The sequence below is a fragment of the Pollicipes pollicipes genome, unplaced genomic scaffold (assembly GCF_011947565.3).
Source record: "Pollicipes pollicipes isolate AB1234 unplaced genomic scaffold, Ppol_2.1 Scaffold_6138;HRSCAF=7277_pilon_pilon_pilon, whole genome shotgun sequence".
Classification (NCBI taxonomy): domain Eukaryota; kingdom Metazoa; phylum Arthropoda; class Thecostraca; order Pollicipedomorpha; family Pollicipedidae; genus Pollicipes; species Pollicipes pollicipes.
Genome location: NW_023596818.1, coordinates 15,951,167 through 15,972,182, shown reverse-complemented (window position 1 = coordinate 15,972,182; position 21,016 = coordinate 15,951,167). Strand labels below are relative to the sequence as shown.

The window sequence follows — 21,016 nt, the reverse complement described above, 5'->3', positions numbered from 1 at the left end:
TTTTCCGCTAAGCTAGACCTTTAGTGATTTGGAAAAGCCGGAGGGGAGGGGTTCGCATGATCCCCCCCCCCCCCCCCATTCCAGTATGCTGCCTGAATTGGGTCTCTAACAATGGTGTCTGCCTGATGCAAACTGAGAATAAAATGTGCCGAACTGACGCCCAAGAGAATTTCGGCCAGCAACGAATGACTCCGACTGGCGGGCGCTGCATGGTCGTCTTTCTGTGACGTCATTTGGACGCACTGAGCCGCTCTGCGCGGCAGTGCGGTTATGCCAGCCAGCAACGCTGCGCACCGACGCGCCGACGACAGCTGCCTCCGGACGTTCGTTCTGTGTCGCCCGAGTTTGTGCGACCCGGCTCTCGTTCCCGGCCACCGTGTGCTGATCGGGCACGTGTCAGATGCCAGAGAGCCCTTGCCCAGTCGGCGGCAACGTTATGATAGTGCCGTTGGAATGTTGTGGCCCAGCTCTGGGCATCAGGAACCGGGTGTCGGATAACACGGGGAGATGGGGGGCTCATGTTGGTGGCATGGTCAGAGGCTCATGCTGGTGGCATGGTCACACTCGTTCAGCCATGTGTTAGCGCGCTGCAAGTCGGGCTCTTTGTTTGTGTAATCATCTATATGTAGTAGACGTTGTGAGCAGGTGTGTAGCATTTGCCTCACCAGGTGCTCATTCATTATATGCATGTGATGTACGCGCCTGTAGGGGCTCAGGTGCATGTTCTGATTTGTTATGTACCGGATCTTGCCGTTTTGAACAGCTTTCAGTTTATGTTTACGTTATGGAACTCACCGCCGCCTCTGCTACATACCAATTTGTAGCGCGTACCAGGACACGATCACGCGAGCTAGTAGACACGTGAGAGGCAATTATGCTGGTTTCAAAATCGATGTTGCATCTACATGTAAATGCGCGAGTTCTGTTGTAATAATTGACCTCAGAATAGATGCGTTACGTCAAACAAATTGGTGCTCGCATCACAAATATTTTGCTCAAGCTTGCTCTTTTCAGTTGTCCTGGCTGCGCCTAGGGGCCATAACTTTGGCAAGAAAAACACTGGGACACAGGCCGACAACACTCAAGTTCGACTCGCATCATGTAATACGCACTTACTACACACTTGCCACTGCATGCAGTAGTAGTGTGTCTATGAACAACCGGCCGGTCAGAGGCATCGTATCAGCGCGTCTGTCGATGTCGAGTCGAGTCGATGTCGATGTCGAGAGGACTCCGTAGCGCCTGCCATCCACGCGCTCGTTTGGGCGCGTGGAGGGCCTACCCTGACTACACCTTACCACTACAATGCAGACGTGCGGCTGTGGACACTGGCTGATCCAAAGGCGTGCCCCGTAGCGCCTGCCACCCACGCGCCTGTTTGGGCGCGTGGAGGACCTACCCTGACTACACACTTACCACCACATGCGAGACGTGCGGCTGTGGACACTGGCTGATCAAAGGCGTGCCCCGTGGTTGTCCGCCACCACGTGCTGGTTTGGTGCGCAAGGAAGGAGGACCCTACCCTGGCCAAATCGTTTGGTGGTCCCGCAGGGGTTGGGGCAGGGCGGGCGACCGCCCGGCCAAATGACGGCGCCGCTGCAGGTGTTCGGCGGGGACCAGGTGGGTTGGGTGCTATTCGTGTCCGAGCCAGCTCCTCTGATACTGAACCGGTGTATAAATATGTAACCCAGCCGCCCCCCCGCGCGGAGACGTCCTGCCACCGGGTCGCTGGCGTTTGGGCGGGGGGGCGGGTGGGGGGGTACGGGCGGAGGGCAGCGCCACGGGACGTGGGACGTAACTACAAGACCCTCCGGCGTCCGGCCGGTCAGTCCGTCATCGGGGCGGGGGGGAGGGGGAGGGGGAGGGGGGTGGGACGACGGAGCTGGTTGTCGACGCCGGCAGTGTGGTCGGGGATGTACTGCCGGTACTCCAGCGGCGGCGCGGCTGGCGATTACGACCGCGACATTGGCGCGATAGTGTGGCGCTGTCGGCAGCGCCGGGGCCACGGAGAGAAACGCGTCCGTCCTACAGAACAACACGGCCATGCCTTTTGTCGTCTAAGTCTGGTATTCAGGATCGACTGGCGTCAGGTGCGCGCTGGCGGCGGCGGCGCGTCCGGGCGGTCCCTCCAACTCTCTCTTTGCGGCTGAAGTCTCTGAGACTAATATCTAGGCGTGATGTAGCAGTGTTTATCAACATGGGATGGTATGTCCGGCGGCGTGTCTGCGCTCCAGGGCTGCTGCACACAGCAGTCACGTGGCTGGCTAGTCCGCGCTGCTCTTGTTAAAGATCGAGTCCGATTGCTATAATGCATGGATGTTTGATATTGACGCCCACGTCAGGCAGCGCTTGGCGCGTGATTTCTGGCATCCGATGCCGGCCAGTCAATCGCGAAATTCCGGATCAATGGCAAAAATTTGTGGGCGAAAGCGTAATATGCCCCGATGCTTGGCACGGGCCTCCCTGCCTTCTGATGTCACCTGACCTTTAGCGTGGCCGCTGCCAGCGGCCGCCGGCCATGCCAGTGAGGGGAAATAGCAAGTGCCTAAAGCGACTTGAACCCAGCCCGCCACTGGTGAGTGAGTCAGAAGGCAGGTGGCCGAACGGACGAAATGTGGATGGACGGATCATAAAATAGTTGACATAATTACGTGCTGCCTTACAGTTTACTCCCCTACTTGGGCTCATTTGACACGTTCTCATATCACTTTTCTCCTATCCGACCGCCGCATTAATTCTGCGTTTCTCACCCGTCCTCTCTTATTTTTCTCACCTGAGCTGCTCCCCGCGGCCCACCCGCCCCTCACGTGCCCATTCTCGATCGCGTCACATAACGTATCCCATTGTGGCCGACCCCCGTGCATGCAAAAAGAACTAAATCCACTCGTTTTGTCCACTGTGCTGCACTCGTCTGACCTGCCACCTTCCGGCCAGCCGTCTGACCCGTGCTTCAGTGACCCATCCCTGCTGACCTGTTGCTCGGCCCGGTCGCCGGTCACCCAGCCGACCGGCGGATAATCCGCCGTGACGTCATCACGGCCGGCGCCGCGCGGCCAGATGTTGCACGGTGCTCAGCTGCACGTGCCGGGCCGTTGTCATGGCAACTCATCTAATCAGACGGCGTTGCCAGCTGATGCCCCGTGGGGCAGAGACCGAACGGGTGTCGTTCCGGTGTGCCGGGCGGGCGGGGGGGGGGAGGGGGGCAGGGGGGGAGACGGAGCATCTGCTGCCGCCGGACCCGATCGTTGCCAGATGGAACGCCCCTGTGGCCCAGCCAGATGCGACCGCCGCAATTGTGTTTCCAGGCTGAAAAATGGCGGAGGAAATCGAAAGGCTGCTAGTGGAGACGGTTAGAGCCGGTCCCGGCGGGGCCGCTCCGTTTGAAAGGAGCGTGCATCCAGCCGGTCATGATGGGTTCGGACCCAGAGGAGTCTGGGGGCCGTCGCTCCCCTTGGAAGCCGTGGACCCCTGGGGCTGAAGTCACAGTGGTTGAGTCTCTTGCCGGGCTCGCTTCCAAATTCAGAACTACCTTGGTGGGGTTTACGCCCTGGGCGAAATGTTGGGTGAGCCATTGCACAACAGTGAACGGGTGGGGCGCGGAATATGGCTGCCAAATTTCCAACGTTTGCGTTCGTCGGACGCCATGCGAGGATACCAAATCTCAATGGAAACCCTAATATTATTGGATTGTGATCGATCGTCTCCTTTTGCATTAACGTTATGAGGGCATGCGGGAAAGAATGTCATTCTGCATATGTATATGCATATGTTTCTGGTATAGGAAGCCTCGTCGTATCTCACATAGTTTTGCAATTTGGAAGGCTTATCCGCCATCCACGCTACATACCGCAGTCCTGGGGCCATGGAACTTCACACCGCGAGTAGCACTCCCCTTACGGTTGTATCCGCCATCCACGCTACATACCGCAGTCCTGGGGCCATGACTTCACAACCGCGAGTAGCACTCCCCTTACGGTTGTATCCGTCATCCACGCTACATACCGCAGTCCTGGGGCCATGAACTTCACACCGCGAGTAGCACTCCCCTTACGGTTGTATCCGCCATCCACGCTACATACCGCAGTCCTGGGGCCATGAACCTCACACCGCGAGTAGCACTCCCCTTACGGGCTGTATCCCGCCATCCACGCTACATACCGCAGTCCTGGGGCCATGAACCTCACACCGCGAAGTAGCACTCCCCTTACGGTTGTATCCGCCCATCCACGCTACATACCGCAGTCCTGGGGCCATGACTTCACACCGCGAGTAGCACTCCCCTTACGGTTGTATCCGTCATCCACGCTACATACCGCAGTCCTGGGGCCATGAACTTCACACCGCGAGTAGCACTCCCCTTACGGTTGTATCCGCCATCCACGCTACATGCCGCAGTCCTGGGGCCATGAACTTCACACCGCGAGTAGCGCCTCCCCTTACGGTTGTATCCGCCATCCACGCTACATGCCGCAGTCCTGGGGCCATGAACCTCACACCGCGAGTAGCGCCTCCCCTTACGGTTGTATCCGCCATCCACGCTACATGCCGCAGTCCTGGGGCCATGAACCTCACACCGCGAGTAGCGCTTCCCCTTACGGCCGTTTTGTTTTCCTGTCGCTAGGCCGCACGTCCACGGTTCTATAGACTATACCGCACTACATTGCTGTCTGGCGGGACAGTCTATGGTGAGCTGGACAGGGGCGCGGGGCTTTGAGGAATTCCATGGTTTTCTGGGTATCGATGTTTCACCTGTGGCGACGAAAAGTTACGATCGCCACCAGCGCTGAGCTTCACTACATCCGGGGCATTCGTGAAGGACACCGGCCGGAGAAGTGACAGTGTTGAAGTTGTAGGTGAATCTAAAAAAACAAATGTGAAACCCGTGAAAACAAAGCAATTGTGTGGGGCCGAACGCAGACTCACTTTGGGGAGCGTGAATGGTTGGCACATATGGTCAACGTTCTTTCTCATTTTGCTTGTAGATTCGCTCAAGCCTGTTGCACAATTAGTGTAATCCACCATTTTCAGTACCTTAAAGTTATTTTGGCCTCGGGCATGAGTGAGCCTGTCTCCAGGACCGGTTAGGCATACTCTGCACTGGTGGTAGTGTGATACTCGTTGTATTTTCAGCGTGTCAGCTTCTCGCAGATAATACGAACAGTTCTTCATTTCGCAGGCCAAATGGAGAATGTCAAGGTGAAGGAGGACCCGGAACTGAGGATGAAGCCTAGCTCGGTCATCACCACCGACCAGCACCGGCACAGGAGCAGAGGTGGGTCACGTGGGCCAGAGAGGAGCGAGACTGGTCAGGACGAGGCAACAGCCGGCGTACTGTTTACGTCAGCAGAGCGATGGCTCCGATGAGCTCGCATGTTCTGTAGTTTTGGGAGGAGAAGTTAAATGCAATGACGTTATTGGCGTCATCAGCTGCCCACTGTCTGTAGGTTCTTCGTTTTCACCAGCGCCGCGTTGATGGACCGTGAGAGGGCCCCTGCTCATTTTCGCCGCACAGGTATCTGCTTCCACTAAGCCCGCTCCGCTTTGTTTATTTTCACCACGTGGTCTTAAGTTCCGTTTCGACGGTGGTAACCATGCATTCTAAGCACTCGCGAATCCTCTTTGTGGCGACCTGACGTTCGCTTATGAGCCAAGTTTGCCAAACAGTGGAGTTGGAACGGGCACGGCCGAAGTTGCGGTCGTCACCAAGGGCCCATCCGGGAGAGACGCCCCGGGCAGAGTCCTGTTCCTCCTGCGTCGTTACCAGCTCTGGCCGGAGAAGTCAGAGCTGCGCCAGTGCCTGGCCACCGGGCCACACCCCAGACCCCCGGTCCGCCCCACTGCCCCTGGCTAGTCAGCAGGCTCCTCCATTCACCCCTGTTCCCGGATCATCATTGCATGCGGGCTCGTTTAAACTGTTTCTCTGATTAACTGTCTGTCTCTGCCGCTCAGTCAATTCTAGTCCTACGGTCAATCATATTCCCGTAGTCTATTAGTGGAGAATTTGGATATTGCGGGAGCGGTGGCGACCACATCAACTTTCATTGGACTGATTACGCTGTTGACTTTCTCTCATGGAAACGTGCCCGTTGTGTCACGCCAACTTTACCCACCCCCGTCCACTACTACCCTCGTCTCATTTCCCTCCCCGGTTCGTCCTTGCCTTCTACCTCCCCTATCCTGCTGTCTCTCCGTACTCACATTTGAACTCTCATTTCCACCTTTGTGTAGTTTATCCCTCTTTCGATCCATCCTTGCCTCCCTCAGACCCACTGCTGTCCTCCACCGGTCGCGGTCTCCCAGGAGGCTGCCATCGGCACAGGTGTGGCCCACGTGTGTCTCGTGGGGGGGAGTTGTCGTCATCGTGCACCGCACCCACAAAGACGACCGGCGATACAGCTGCTGGCGCCGGCGCAGGTGCACACTTGTACGGCGCAGGCTGCCGCCTGACTCACCAGCCACGCTCCGGAGAGGGTCGCGTCTGTCTTGGTCTCCTCCGGAAAATGTGTCGCTCGCCTGGGGTCGCGCTTTAATTCGAATTCGCTGCCGTTGGCGCGTGGCGTGCGAGATTATTATTAATCGTCGCTGCCGAGGCTGGCCGGGAGAAGGATTGCAAACAAACAAAAGTTATCAGAGACGTGCGTGGCCTTAGGAGGGAAGCTGTGCGTGGCACTGATAATGATATTAAAATGAGTGGGTCTTTTCGGTCCACCGGTTTCCTCTACCGATTTTCTTTTACCGGCCCACCGGTCTCCTAGGCTTCAATTTGAAATTAGGTCTGTTTGTGCACAGTTGCAGCCTTCACAGCTCATTGTAGCCCCCAGGCACTTAAGAGATTTGTTCTCTTCGCTTAAGCCGTCACCAGCCGATTCTTTACGTTTTTCTTCACCCGTGAACTGTTATGAAGCATCGTGGGTTGCCATTATTTTATTGAAGCATGTATGTTGCGAGGCTCAGGAAGTACGTGAAATTCCCCCGTGAAAATTTGTGTGGTTGGACAAACCATCCGTCCAAGTCGATCCCCTCCATATGTTCACGATGGGTGGGACCGTTAAAAAACGTGATTTAGAAGTGCGGGAAGGGACATTTTGACATCCATGCTACCCGGACACGCAACATTAAGAGCTTATGAGACCGCGTCATAACAAGTACATTCGGGAACAAGACTGCACGGCGTGCTAACAGCAAAACATACTTTTCTGAGCGTGACACGTGGCCGATATGATCCTCTAGTCGATATTACAAGCCTTTCTCTGACTTATCTGACCCTCGGCTCCCTCTGTACGCCGCCCCCCGGCTCCGGAGCGTCTGTTGCGACCCCAGCTGTTCCGACGCGTCACCGCCGTCTCGACAGCGGCGCACATCTGCCCTCCACATGCTGCCAAATTGCTGCCAAATTGCACAAAATGTATTTTTGATGTTCGGCCGGAGCGGCCGCCAGCTGCTCGCGACACCAGGAAAATTTGAAAACTCCCGCAAAAAAGCGTCGCTTCTGAGAGAGGCGTCATCTTCCTGCCGTCAGCGGCAGCCGCGGCCGCGCCGGCAGCCGACACAAACAGGAGAGAGATCTCACCCACCGCGCCCCGCCCGCCCGCTCCTCCCCGCCTCCCCAGCGGCGGACGCAAACGGGAGAGATTCCTCGGCGCCGCCGCCCCCTTCCCACCCGGAGGTCGATCGGTGCACTCGGTAGCGGATGTCCGGGTGATGACCGATTTTCTGTTTTGTTTTATTTCGAGACATTTGTATGTGTGTTATCTGTTCTTTCCCTCTCTGCTCTTTGCCTCACTCTCTCTCCCGCCATCATCTGTTCATCCTGGCCTTTCTTTCTCATTTCTCCCTGCTTTACCCCTGTCTCGCTTGTCTTCTCTCCTCTCTCTCCTCCTCTCTCTCGCTCTCTCTCTCTCTCCTCTCTATTCCTTCTCTCTCTCTTCTCCTCCTCTCTTCTCTCTCTCTCTCTCTCTCTCTCTCTTCTTTATCTCTCTCTCTCTCTCTCTCTTTCTCTCTCTCTCTCTCTCTCTATCTCGCTCGCTCTCTCTCTCTCTCTCTCTCTCTCTCTCTCTCTCTCTCTCTCTCTCTCTCTCTCTCTCTCTCTCTCTCTCTCTCTCTCTCTCTCTCTCTCTCTCTCTCTCTCTCTCTTCTCTCTCTCTCTCTCTCTCTCTCTCTCTCTCTCTCTCTCTCTCTCTCTCTCTCTCTCTCTCTCTCTCTCTCTCTCTCTCTCTCTCTCTCTCTCTCTTCTCTCTCTCTCTCTTCTCTCTCTCTCTCTCTCTCTCTCTCTCTCTCTCTCTCTCTCTCTCTCTCTCTCTCTCTCTCTCTCTCTCTCTCTCTCTCTCTTCTCTCTCTCTCTCTCTCTCTCTCTCTCTCTCTCTCTCTCTCTCTCTCTCTCTCTCTCTCTCTCTCTCTCTCTCTCTCTCTTTTCTCTCCTTTTTTTCTACACTGCGGCACCATACCATGTCATTGCGACTAACTCTGTGGTCACATTAACTTTGTGTCAATGAGGTTGGCGTCTGGATGTTTCGATGCAAACATGGATTTATTCTAGGTAGGGAAACAAAAATATTTAAAACTCGGACCTTACATCCAAAGAGATGACTCCGATATGATGAAGGCACATGGTTGGGCATCAGAGATCTCACGGGCCTTCAGCAGCGACGGACTGCCGTGCGCTGGGAGCCCTCATAACGTATCGTTAATCCAAGCTCAAGCTTTGGCGATTGATCGCTGTTTCCGGAGCTAGCGCGCTGATCGTTGCGGAGAGTGGTCCTCAGCCCTTCCGCACAGTGGGCGTTCAAGTACCGTAAAAGGTCCGGCGTCAAGTTACCAACGTGTAAAGGAGTGAGTTATAAAGTTGTCCACATCACTGCTCCTTCACAACGGTAAGGCTGATCGGGAATCGGGCGCTCCCAAAATGTTCAATGTACATATTTACAATAATGCAAAGGTTTGCCGCCAGAGGCTGCACCGAAACCCGATGCTTTCGCATGAGAGGGGACAGTGATGGTTAACAGTTTCGAGGCCAGCGTAGAGCACAGTGACAAACGTACTTCTGTAGTGCTCACATCATCTAAAAGGTGTCCAATACACGAGTTAAAACACCGAATTCTTTCACAAATCTAGGGATGCCCTTGAGGCCCAATGTCAGGTATATATGCAGAGTATATAGTAGACCATGTCCTAGCCAGTAGTGCATTTTGGCCTCATTTCAGCACAGCACTGCGCGAGATGAGGTGCGAAATGTGCCCTTTTTATTCCTTACAAGATAGAAATTATCACAACAGCTTTCAAGCTGCTGGAATTTGCTGCCCGTCACACCAACATGCTCCTGCAAAGACGCGCGCGCATCTGGCCGTCCCTCGAGCGTACCCAGCAGCGGCGCCGGCCCGTTGTGAGACTGACCCAGGTGTGGGCGGCTGGCCCGCCGCCTGCACCCAGGCGCATGACGCCAGCACCAGGTGGGTGCGTTTCCCCCTGCGCCACTCAGGCGGGCGCCGCCCCAATCCGGCCTGTCTCAGACGGTTTTTAATGCGATTATTCGCCGTGACAGACGCCTAATTCCTGTGAGAACAGTGACAGCGCGGACCGGGCGGCGCGGGGATCAGGGAGCGAGTACGTCCGCTTGACGCGCGCGCGGCAGCCTTCTGCTCTGGGATCGGTCGGTGCCGAGTGAGCGCCGAGCGAGCGGATGGGGCGGGGAGCGAGCCGCGCAGGAGGGAGCCAAGCCTTAGCGGATGGGAGGGAGGAGGTGCAGTAACGTATGATAGTTTACCCTCAGCTTGCATATATCGAGACACTACCCATATTCGCTGCATTGATACTTCTGGGGGATCGATAGGCAATATGACATTTTTGGTGGGTCCTGGACTTTTTAGAAATGAACGATACGTAAAATATGAGCGCTACCTGTATGTCGTTCCGTGACGTAGCAAGAAGGGAGACTTGTGAGAGAAACAATGTTATTTGTTTACCTAGGCGAAGATGACAAGCTATAAGTTGGAAGCTCTGACGAACAATGCCTTCATGTGTTGCGACACCCGCATCGCAGTTTTATGTCCTTGCAGAGGTAGTCGAAAAGAAATGCGGTCTTCGGTCCAAACAACAATTGCGTACCGAAAAGGAGTGGGTGACCTAAATACCCTGCAGCTGCATTATCAAGTCACTGATGTATCCTTTTGAGTAGCGGCTTTACTAGAAGTTGACAACTGTGGGTTTAACCGACGCTCTTGGGACCCGTACTGTTGTTCTGGAGGAAGAGGGCGAACCAAGGACGTGAGAATCAAAATCGTCGAAACAATAGGAGCTACGCTTTTGTCAAGGCAGACAAAATGCGTATCTACAGCGACCCAGACGACAAAGATCCGACGTGACGTCACGTTGAATCACGCCTCCGCTCGTGGCTCGTGGATTCCTACCGCAGACCGATGGTGAAAGTTTCTTGGCCCACTAATAGGTCGCAATCTCCCCCTACTCGCTACCAATGGGCAAAAAACCACCCACACCTGTCTGCATATCAGGCTCACAAGATGCAGCTGGCTGGCCTGTGGCAATTTGCAACTGCAGGTGGAGTCTCGATTGCTACTCAGCACCACAATCCTGCCACTGTCGACCGCCTCCAGCCGGCTGACTCATGCATGTCCGTTGCGTCGAGTCCGTCGGCTGCCTCGAAGCGTCCCTCCCCGGGGAGGTGCCGCCGGACAAGCGTCACCAGCCCGGGTTCGCGGACTGCTCCGCCTTGGCGACCCCACCCGCGAGAACACACTTGGCCGCGCTCCGGCTCCGCGCCGCGGCGCCCTCCCACCGCAAGCGGCCGGCGGCCGGCCGGAGAACAAACGGAGAACAGCTCGTTACGGGGCCTGACCCGGAGCTGAGGTCGGGTGCCCCGTCCGGCTCCCACGGCGTCGCCGCTCCGCCCACTTCGTCCGCTCCGTCAGGTCCGGATGCACTGAGGGCGTCCAATTCGCCGGCCACAGCCAGTCCGTGCGGGTGGCAGACGCCGGTCTCACATATGTCATCGGGAAAGTTCAATATCTCTCTTAATTTAAGAGCGGCGCCGGGTTCATTTTCGCTGAATGCCTGAAGAGTGCTTTGGAGGAGGGCCGCGTGCGACTGGCAGCTCATTTAGAACGCAGCGGTCTGGGGCAGCACGCGCGGACCGGGCCGGGTCGAACGCCAGGAGAATTTCCGCCGCGTCCCCCTCTCTCCTCCCTCCCTCCCTCTCCCTCCGCCCCTCTCTCTATGCCTCTCTTTTTCTCGCTATCTCTCTCTGTCTGCCTCTGCTTCGGTTCTGGCTGGTGAGAGCCAAATGAAGCGGGATCGCCTGTGCCGCTTAGCGTCGTACGCTTACCGTGTGTCGCTTACCGTTTTATGACGTTTCGGAGGAGGAAGGGGGAGGGGTGGAAATTCGTCTTTCCCAGTGATGTCGCATCCTAAAATGCACCTGTCGTTTTTTTCTTCAAATGCTGGTGAACTGGCACGTCTTTTCTTTCTCTGCAGCTTGGAGCAGCAGCACGGCAGATTGAATCTGCTCGCTGAGGATGAACATTTTGCGGGCCTTCGGTCGGCATTGATTTGACCGAACGTTCTCCGGCTGCACAGACGCCAGGTGTTTGTGAAGGCATAATTTGAAGGAAATTTGATAGGAAGTTTGAGCAATGTCTCCATTCATCCAATGCGGAAATACAGACGCCGAATGCTCGCGCTCTGTCTTGGATCATTGCCTTTCGTTTTTGCATTGGCACGTTGTATGTGCTATGCATTAGGTATCGCGACACTCTACCTCTCTGTTCGAAGCATCCAGCTCTCGACTATGGTAGCTTAGCTTTGCCGCGTGTGTGTATTTTGCGTCTAGTTTTTATATTCAAGCTAATCATCGGAACAGTGATGTGAGACCGATTCTTTTTACATTGCATTTTCCAAGATCAACGCAAAATCACCCCGTTATGGTCAACACTAAACTAACTCATAGTTCCTGTTTTGGGCTGCAGCACGGCTTTCTCATGATGTGAGTCGGCACAGGATCTTTAGTGCGCATTCCAAACATGCAGCGTTTATTACAGGAGCTCTTACCCCCGTAAACCAACAACGCTCCCATCAACAAACCGACTCCCGACTCACTTAGTGGGCTCGTCAGGCTCTCCACCAGCCCCCCCCCCCCCCCCCCCCGTCCTCACAACGGACCCTATTTCCCCTCTTCTCCCTCTTCCGCCCGAGAGAGCGCGCGGAACAGCTCGCAAAACACGCCCCCGTCTGGCATTCCTGGCGCGTGCGTTCCTGGCGCGGCGGCGGCGAGTCGCGCGGCGCCGCATGGAACGGCGCGTGGTATTTATTTGCGGCGCGGGCGGACCATGAATAAATCAGTCCGCCCGGCACCTGTCTCCGGGCCGGCGGTTTTCGGGCGGCGCCGAAACTGCTGCTCTGATTTATGGGCCCAGGTGCAGTCAACACCGGAGGCGGGTAAAAAACAAACACCCGCGCAGCCGCCACTGTCCGTCGGTCGGCACGCCCAGAGCGCCGTCCGCAGCAGCTGGGCACGCCGCGACCTCTCCTCGTCTCGTCTGCGGCCGCGCCCAGCGACGCCGCCGCCGCCGCCAGGCGTCCCTACCAACAGCTGTCGGCAGATGTCTGACGCGCCGCGTGTTGGCGTTGGTGTTCATTTGAGGCCTCCCCAACCCTCCCCCCGTTGCGTCTTTTGGAGCTGGCCGCCCGCCGCTGCGCTTTTGCGCTTGTGATGCTGGCATTGGTTTGAGATTGCTTTCAGAGTGGGTTCCTGGTGGATTTTTACTTTTGGCTGTTAACTGTCATTTGGGGCAGACTATCCACATTGCTGTTAGTTCTCTGTTCACCCACGTTTCCGTTCTGACGCACCATTTTTGAGGATGGTTCTCACATACTTGAAAAATTCTGGACATCTCTAAGTCTAAGAATCTAAAAATTCATTCCATCATCTAGACTGCCTTCCGCAGAATGTCCCTTTTCATCCTTCCGAGGCAATTTCCAGCCAATGGCAACTTATTGGTCCCGATAGGGAAATCTCGGCCCGGGGAGGGGGGGGGGGGGGAGGAGGCGGGCACATGGGAGATACAGGAGGTGCATGTCTGCCGCCTCGATCGCCCAGATTTTCAGTGAGGTAAGGTTATTTTTACTCAAAAAACGTCCCAAAGAGCAATGATCCCCTCCCCATCGCTTTTCTGGACTCGCCACTGCCGCTGTCGTCTTTATTTGCATCGCCGGATGAGTAGGGGGCAGCATCTCAGCATCTGGGCGCTCCAGATTCTGGCAGTTGCAGGTCGCCGGGTTTGGTTCTCCTACGTTTGTTTTCTTGTAGTTCCAACAGTTGCATTTAGCTTCCTCGCAATTTCTAACCAGTATGTGCTGGCGGGCATACCACGCTTGTTTGTAGGGGCCTGCCATGGACTAAAGTATAAGGACAGCTGAGGACTCCCAGCGCTTTTCTTTTCGTACAGCGCTCACATGCGTGATGGTTAATTCCGCAAAGTTCGAGCCTTGTACCCCATGATAGGCGGCTGAACCCAGAGAGGCAGAAAACTTGAGGTCCCAGGGCTCGGCCTCACCTGTTCAGGCAGCGGAATTGTCTCATATTTACGTTTTTGCTTAACCAGAATGTCATTTTCATATTGGTGCCTTGGTGTCCGCTGAAAGGCTCTTTGCTGCTATCAGACCATTGACGGAATGCGCGGTTGTCTGTCGGAATATGTGTCGTTAGGTCGCTGATGCAGTGCGCGGTCCCCAGCTAACATGAACCGTCACATCACTGATGCAGTGCGCGGTCCCCGGCTAACATGAACCGTCAGGTCACTGATGCAGCGCGCGGTCCCCGGCTAACATGAACCGTCAGGTCACTGATGCAGTGCGCGGTCCCCGGCTAACATGAACCGTCAGGTCACTGATGCAGTGCGCGGTCCCCGGCTAACATGTACCGTCAGGTCACTGATGCAGTGCGCGGTCCCCGGCTAACATGAACCGTCAGGTCACTGATGCAGTGCGCGGTCCCCGGCTAACATGTACCGTCAGGTCACTGATGCAGTGCGCGGTCCCCAGCTAACATGAACCGTCAGGTCACTGATGCAGTGCGCGGTCCCCGGCTAACATGAACCGTCAGGTCACTGATGCAGTGCGCGGTCCCCGGCTAACATGTACCGTCAGGTCACTGATGCAGTGCGCGGTCCCCGGCTAACATGTACCGTCACATCACTGATGCAGTGCGCGGTCCCCGGCTAACATGTACCGTCAGGTCGCTGGTGCAGTTTGCAGTCTTCGGCCAATATGTGCCGTCAGTTCACTGATGCAGCGCGCGGCCTCACCGGCTGCCTCTGTTCCCTCTCACGTCAGTGGCGGGTAGCGCCCCTGGCGCCGGTCGGGTCCCGCGTGACCTACGTACCGATGGCATGTCCCAGACATGGTGTCCGTCGCGCCGACATACCAGCGCAAGTGCACGATACACAGGCACGGCCACCACTGCCGCAACACGAGTGTCGGTGACGTGGGTGAACGACGGGTGACCCAGCGCGAGATGCAGGTCATTTTGTGTACGCACCGTTTGACGATTTAATCGCATTTGTTGTGGCCACCACGATGAGTTGGCGGCTTGAGGTTTCCCTTAACGAGGTTTGTTACATTAAGGCTCGTGGAATCCGTGATTGGAAGCATGCCGTTCTTGGAAAGGCAAGAGCCGTAGCTCCTTGGAAATGTGAGAGTCGCAGCCTCCCGTTCTTGAGAATGTGAGAGCCGCAGCATTCCGTTCTTGGGAATGTGAGAGCCGCAGCATCCCGTTCTTGGAAATGTGAGAGCCGCAGCATCCCGCTCTTGGGAATGTGAGAACCGCAGAATCCTGTTCTTGTGAATGTGAGATGAGCAGCTTTTTGCGCCATGTCTGGAACGGCACACTTATTTTTGGGGTGTGGCTGTGGCGAGACCCCACTGATAGGTCCTCGGGTTTTTTTTTGCCTGATCGCTGAACAGTCGTGGTGTCACTGTAGCTTGCACATAATCTAAGAATTGTTTAAAAACGGGAATTATAACTGTGATACGATCTTGTGTTATGCTGCTTTTTATAGGAACTTTCGCTGCAACGGGTCATTATTACCCAAGAATCTGAATACAAAAGCTCTCCTTATTTAAAGGAATGTTTCATGCTTGAAGATATTTAAGCAAGCATCAAATATGATGAAACAAGCTCAGTTACAGATACTGGTATGCTTTTTAAGTGGAAAAAATTGTTCTAGACAGCACAATTCTCTGGTTAGTAAAGATGCTCCTCAGTGCGTCACGGTTTAATTACGTCATCGCACCTGGTACAACATTGATTGAGAGCCAATGGACGGCCGTTTATCGCCGAAAATCACGCTCAGTAACGCCAGATATGAACGCCTCGACAATTATTTTTGTCTTGGCCTTGATTGCCGCATGGCTTATGTAATCGCAGGATTTGAATGGCAACGTTATGAACGTCGGGGTGACTTTGAAATACCCTCCCCAATATACTTTCCCCATTTCTGCGGGCGTGTAGTTCGGAGACTAGGGGAGCTTAGGTTTTAAAAAGGTTTGAGTTGTTAACAACACCGGAAGGTCCTCAACACAGCTAAAAATGGCCATTGCCATTCAGCCATAAATGTCGATCAAACCCCTTTAACGGAACCTTGCGCTCTTTCGTTAGAGCCATTAAGTTTAGAAACCCTAAAACACGATTCATCACCATCGATCACGGAAAAGGGTTGGCGATGCTTTAAATGGCTCATTGTGGCTGGCACTGTGATATCATTTGTTTGTTGAGTTTTGTGAACATCTTTTAAGTTGAGAGTGATACCGGTTCATTCTCGCTGACTTCCTTAGAAGTGCTTTGTTTATTGGCGGCCTGCCAGGCCATATTTTAACATGTTCACTGGGGAAATCCAATGCCTCAACAGTCACTAAAAATACCTTCACAATCATACACTTTCGCCTGTCTTGTGGAAACAATGCTGAGATTTCAAACACCCTAATTAAATTTCAAAAACAGGGTGGCCGGGCTGAATGAAATGTCAAGCAGATACACTTGAACATAAGGAAAAGTCAAGGCATATGTAACAGCCAGGACATTTCCTTCCATCCAGAATGTTCCTTAGTTTAAGAGCGGACAAGACCCATAAACTGTTCCTTTCTCGATCTCCGCAGTCGCCTCCGCAGTCAAATTTCCGTGATTAAAATATACTCTCGCTTGCGACATGGGACAGTGCTAGAATTCTGACCACATCTTCTGCATTGAAGACCCCTTCTTGTTATGATCTTTGAGTAATGCACGTTAGACCCCATGTGCCATGACTTATTCATGATGCTATTGAACGTGCTGCAGTCGGAGGCCAAGCTGCGCTACCTTAAACGGCATTCACGCTCGGCGCGGCGCGGCGTCGTTGTTTGTATATTCTCCCTCTATCAGGCTCTTTCAAGAAGATCCAGCAGCTGATGGCCACTGCTCTCTTTTATTTATCTCTGTCGCCGCTTTCTCCCGTGGCCATAATTTGCTATTGAACGAACTATCCGCGCACGTGTCGGATTCCGAACGAACCCGAACAGGTGCGTCCGCGCCGGCGTCGCGAGGGGCGAAAAGCGCTGGCTGACCGTGCCACTCACGCCCGTATTGACGCAGGGCTGGCAGCCTCCAGCAGACGCTGTGCCCGGCGGCCGGCCTGGATGGGGTGGGGCGGGGAGGTGGTGAGGGGAGGGGCATGGCCCGGGCGAGACACGTCGAGGCTGTAAGACGATTGCTGCGTCGGATTCGGTTTGGTGTTATGCGATCTCCGCACGATCTTATGCCCGGCTCCTATCGGCTAAGACTCTAAAACATATCCAAGTTTTGAGGCGTTGGTTACTGTGGCGGTTTGACTCGTTGGTGGTTTGGTTGAACAGCAGGTTTCACAACGCCACATTATCTGATCTGTGTCTTTGATTCCATCTAATTTCATCGGAGTTTTAGTTGTCCCTCAGTTTGGACCGTCCATTTAGCTCTCAAGATTTGATCTCACGACCTCATACCATGATAATCTTCATGTGCCCACAGCTTTTATGCTGTCACCGTCAAGTCGCATATAATTACGAAATATTTCCAACAATAATCGCCACCGGTCAACTGAAGCATTAATGCTTTCGCGGTTGCGACGCGCCTGCGCAGTGCGAAATGTGACGGGTGAGGCGCTCGGAGACCAAAGATAGGCTGCCAGCTGTCCACGGCTGAAGGAGAGGCTCATGCCAGCTTTTTTGCCTGCGCGGTCGCCCATGGATAAAAAACGAGGGCCCCCTGTCCTGCCGCGGCCAAGAGGATTAACAGTGATTTCAGAAGCCTAAAGTCGCAAAGCCGCGTCACTTCCGCTAATAAAGTGGAATTAACCAATTAGTGAAGAGAAGAGGACATATCAAAAGGTGTCTGGTAAGAGATCCGTGGTTGGTAGTGGTTGGTGGGGTTCATAGTGGTGTTACGAAGCTCGGGACGAATGTATGCTTGAAATTAGCCAGTGCCAAGAACCGCGACTGGCAGCCCGCCAGTACTGCAACCGAGGTTGGTCATGTGCGAAATGCAATATTTGTGTTTTGTTTTCGCTCATTCTGGGCAAGCCGTCACGGTAATAAGTTTGCTTTTCCCTGGGATTCAAACGAGCATGTAGCTGGGTACGTGATGCTTGCCAAATTCTCAGCAAAGACTTATAGTGTGATTTATAGCAAACAAACATGTGCAGTGTCCGAATCATACTTCAACATGCACCTGGACAAGTATGCTCTGGTGCATAAAAGCACATAAACGCGCACATTGGCTGGCTGATTAACATGAACATGTGTTTGGTGGTATGTTATATGATATGAACAATATCTCTTTAGTTTCGCCCAGAAGTATAACAGTACATTATTTTCTCATAAGGCTGAGAAGTTCTAATATTTCATTTCGTATAAACAGATCATTTGAGCAAAAGTAACATGCCACGATAATTTATGCTTGCATTATTGCTTTAAGCGGACATGGCCACACTCAGTGCACTGAACATGCACGACCAGTCTAGGACAGGATGGTGAGATTCTCGGAGCGGGACCGCCACGATCGTAAAAAATTGCATTGCACAAAATCCGGTGATCTGTCGTAACGCAATCTGACTGCGCCGGTAGTTTTAAGAAATAAACTGATTTAAAGCAGATCGCTGGAGACCGTACACGGGGAATTCCGGATGCACAGGTAGCTGTGACGCAAAATCTCTCATTCTGTATTCCTTAAAATGTAAATTGCATTTTGCCATGACAGACCGAACGCACATGACACTTCAAGGTATTGTTGTATTGACGATGACGTAGCTCGACATGCATGCAAGAACCAGGTCATAGCGTCATCGTCCTTCGGAAGAGGCTTGCACCTCCTCCCCACCCCTGAGCCACAAAGAGGTGACACCACACCTGCAACTATTTCACGGCAGTGCACAGGTGGCGAGGCGCAGTTGTGAAGGGAATCTTGTTTGCTATGACAGGAGTGCCGTTGTAAGGCCTGAAGAATGAGGAGCTAGCTTCCTGTTGCTACGCTCTACGGTTTTGTCCACATGTGTTCGGTCGATCTTATATGGCGGATCGTAAGCCTGCCGTTTGACGCTAGCTTACGTCACAGCACCTCCAGACAACAATTGATAGGCGAGATCAGTTGTGAGCTTCACCCACCAGTCAGCTTAAACACTGTCATAGTTGTGCGCCTAGACGTCGATGAAGCGTACCTGACAAATAGTAGACTAATATATATATATATATATATATATATATATATATATATATACAAATCACAAATGATTCAGTGAGGCCGCTTCCTTGGTCTGGAGAAAATGTCCCGCATCTGTCATCCTGCGGCACTGGGTTCGATTCCCGGAGCGAGCACATGTTTGGCCAGACCGACATGGAAACGTCAGCTTGGAACTGGCAAACGAAGGTCGACCCTGGCCCAGGGCAGCCATGCCGTATCCTTGCGCGGCACACAAACGTTCGATGTCTTGTCCGGCGAAAGGCCTTAAAGGAGACTGTCTGTTGACCTGTGCAGCTCGACTCGAGTGGTGGGCTCAGTACAGCATATTCAAAGTCAAGATTTTCGTTGGAAAATTACACATCTTGGGACGATTTCACACGTCCATGTGTGAACAATATTCGCTATGTTTGCCTTCCATTTATAGGTGGTGTAATTTCCGCAGATTTCCATGTTCTTTACGGTTTCGGCGAGTACATTTCGATGTCCATGGCACCTTCTGCCGATGTGACTGTCACACTGGCTCATACTGTAGCAAAAAGTTTTGCTTAGCAGCTGCTCTGAATCCGAAGCCACCCGTACAAACGGTTTGGAATACGTTCGTTTCCAAGAAAGAAAGGAGAAAAGAGAAGGAGAACCATCCTTTTCACATCACCCGCGTTACACACGGCGGCGGTTGTATGGATGCCACGGATGGTGGGAACATCCGGAACCGCGCCGGGAACGCCGCAGCTGCCGTCGATCCGCCTGTCCCCGCTGATCATCATTTTCCGCCGCCGCGTTCTAAATGACCTCAGCGGAGCACGGTCCAGCCGCGCGCGTGGCGACCCCTGGGCGGCGCGACTGGCCCGCATCGCTTGCCTCGCAGCCGTCCGTCCGTCCGGCTGCCCGTCGGTAAAGGTCAATACGCGGCGCGTGCAGGGGCGCGCCGCCACCCTATCCGTGCCGGCCGATACAGCCACTTTGGTGGGACGAGCACCTGCGGCGACTCCCAGAGCGGCGCCAGCCGTGCCGCCACGCCCTCGCCCCGGGGCATGGCACGTGACGTGCCCTGCCCGGGGCGGCTTTGAGGAAGGGTCGGCAGCGTGGGCTCGAAATGGCTTGTTTGCAGTGTCCACGAATTCCTGAGTGTTTTCGATGTGCTCGTGCTGGTTGAGCCTTCCAGTGCAATTTGCATGAGAAAATCGATTCAGTGTTGCAAGCATCAGGTTGACCAGTGCTGGGAGTTAGCTGTAATGACATTGGACCAGGACAGGCATCACCGGATGGACAGGGTGGACAGTTACCCATCCTGTCGTCAGACAGGGTCGGCGGACGTATCTGTTTCGTCCAGCACGAACTTCGACACGAATTTGATTGATTGCAGATATATTTATTCGGAATTTGAAACGTTTCTGGGACGCGAATCCCACATGTTTGTCGCACGTTGGTCAGTTCTTGACGCTTTGCTGGCCGGGTATATTTGTCGTTCCGGCTGCGTTAATCAGTCAACAGTCGTCAGCTGTTGCCCGATGTTGTGTGAAGGATATGTAGAAGTGATTCGCTTAATGTCACCAACCGTACTAGTGCGTCTACGTTACTGTCCGATGGGCTATGACACATAAGTCGATATATGCAAGCCGGTTTCAAACATAAAACGATTTTTTTGTTTTGTTTTTAGATGGTCTTGGTTGCTCCCATTCATCATGGCTCATGTTCTGCCCCTGTACACTTGGCCACGATAAAGTCTCTTAAAACGAATCTAGGTCGGGAAAAGGATGAGCATGTCTCGGACTTTCTTTTTTCTGGTATTTTGCTCGTATTTACTCGTATGGTATTTTCTGGAAGCATTGGCCGATGGGCAGTCCACGAGGCTTCATCGGATCGAACCGTAAATACTCGTCTAAAGGAAATGTAAATGTGTGTATAATGCGACCATAGCCAGTGCCGTGATTGAGAACCACTATCGGGTGCAAGAATGTCAGGGAATGCAAATTAGTCACGGATTAAGTCCAAGGTTGTCAAAATGTTTAAATGGTGCTAAGCCAGCCAGAGTGCCAAGTGCAGGTTTTGAAACTGAGTAGCCGGCAGTCAAATGCGCTCGTTATCCTTCAGCTCAATTCATAGCCAAGGCGTTCGTGGGTTGCAGAACGAGACGATTAATTTCGTTGATATGCATTGCGAAATGCTGAGACCACAGTTTCAGGAACAGCCTGGGCGCTGAGACCACAGTTTCAGGAACAGCCTGGGCGCTGAGACCACAGTTTCAGGAACAGCTTGGGCGCTGGG

At 53.8% G+C, this 21,016-nt stretch overlaps 1 protein-coding gene across 1 annotated transcript in view; it reads left to right on the top strand.

Annotated features, from left to right (window-relative positions):
• The first annotated feature begins 5,165 nt into the window (after nucleotides 1-5,165).
• LOC119105789 (protein CBFA2T3) overlaps nucleotides 5,166-21,016 on the top strand; it is a 32,182-nt gene continuing 16,331 nt past the window's right edge. The window contains exon 1 of the mRNA XM_037229308.1: nucleotides 5,166-5,272. Within this exon, the coding sequence (XP_037085203.1) occupies nucleotides 5,182-5,272 (91 nt within the window). The 5' untranslated portion in view covers nucleotides 5,166-5,181. The remainder of the gene's footprint in view (nucleotides 5,273-21,016) is intronic.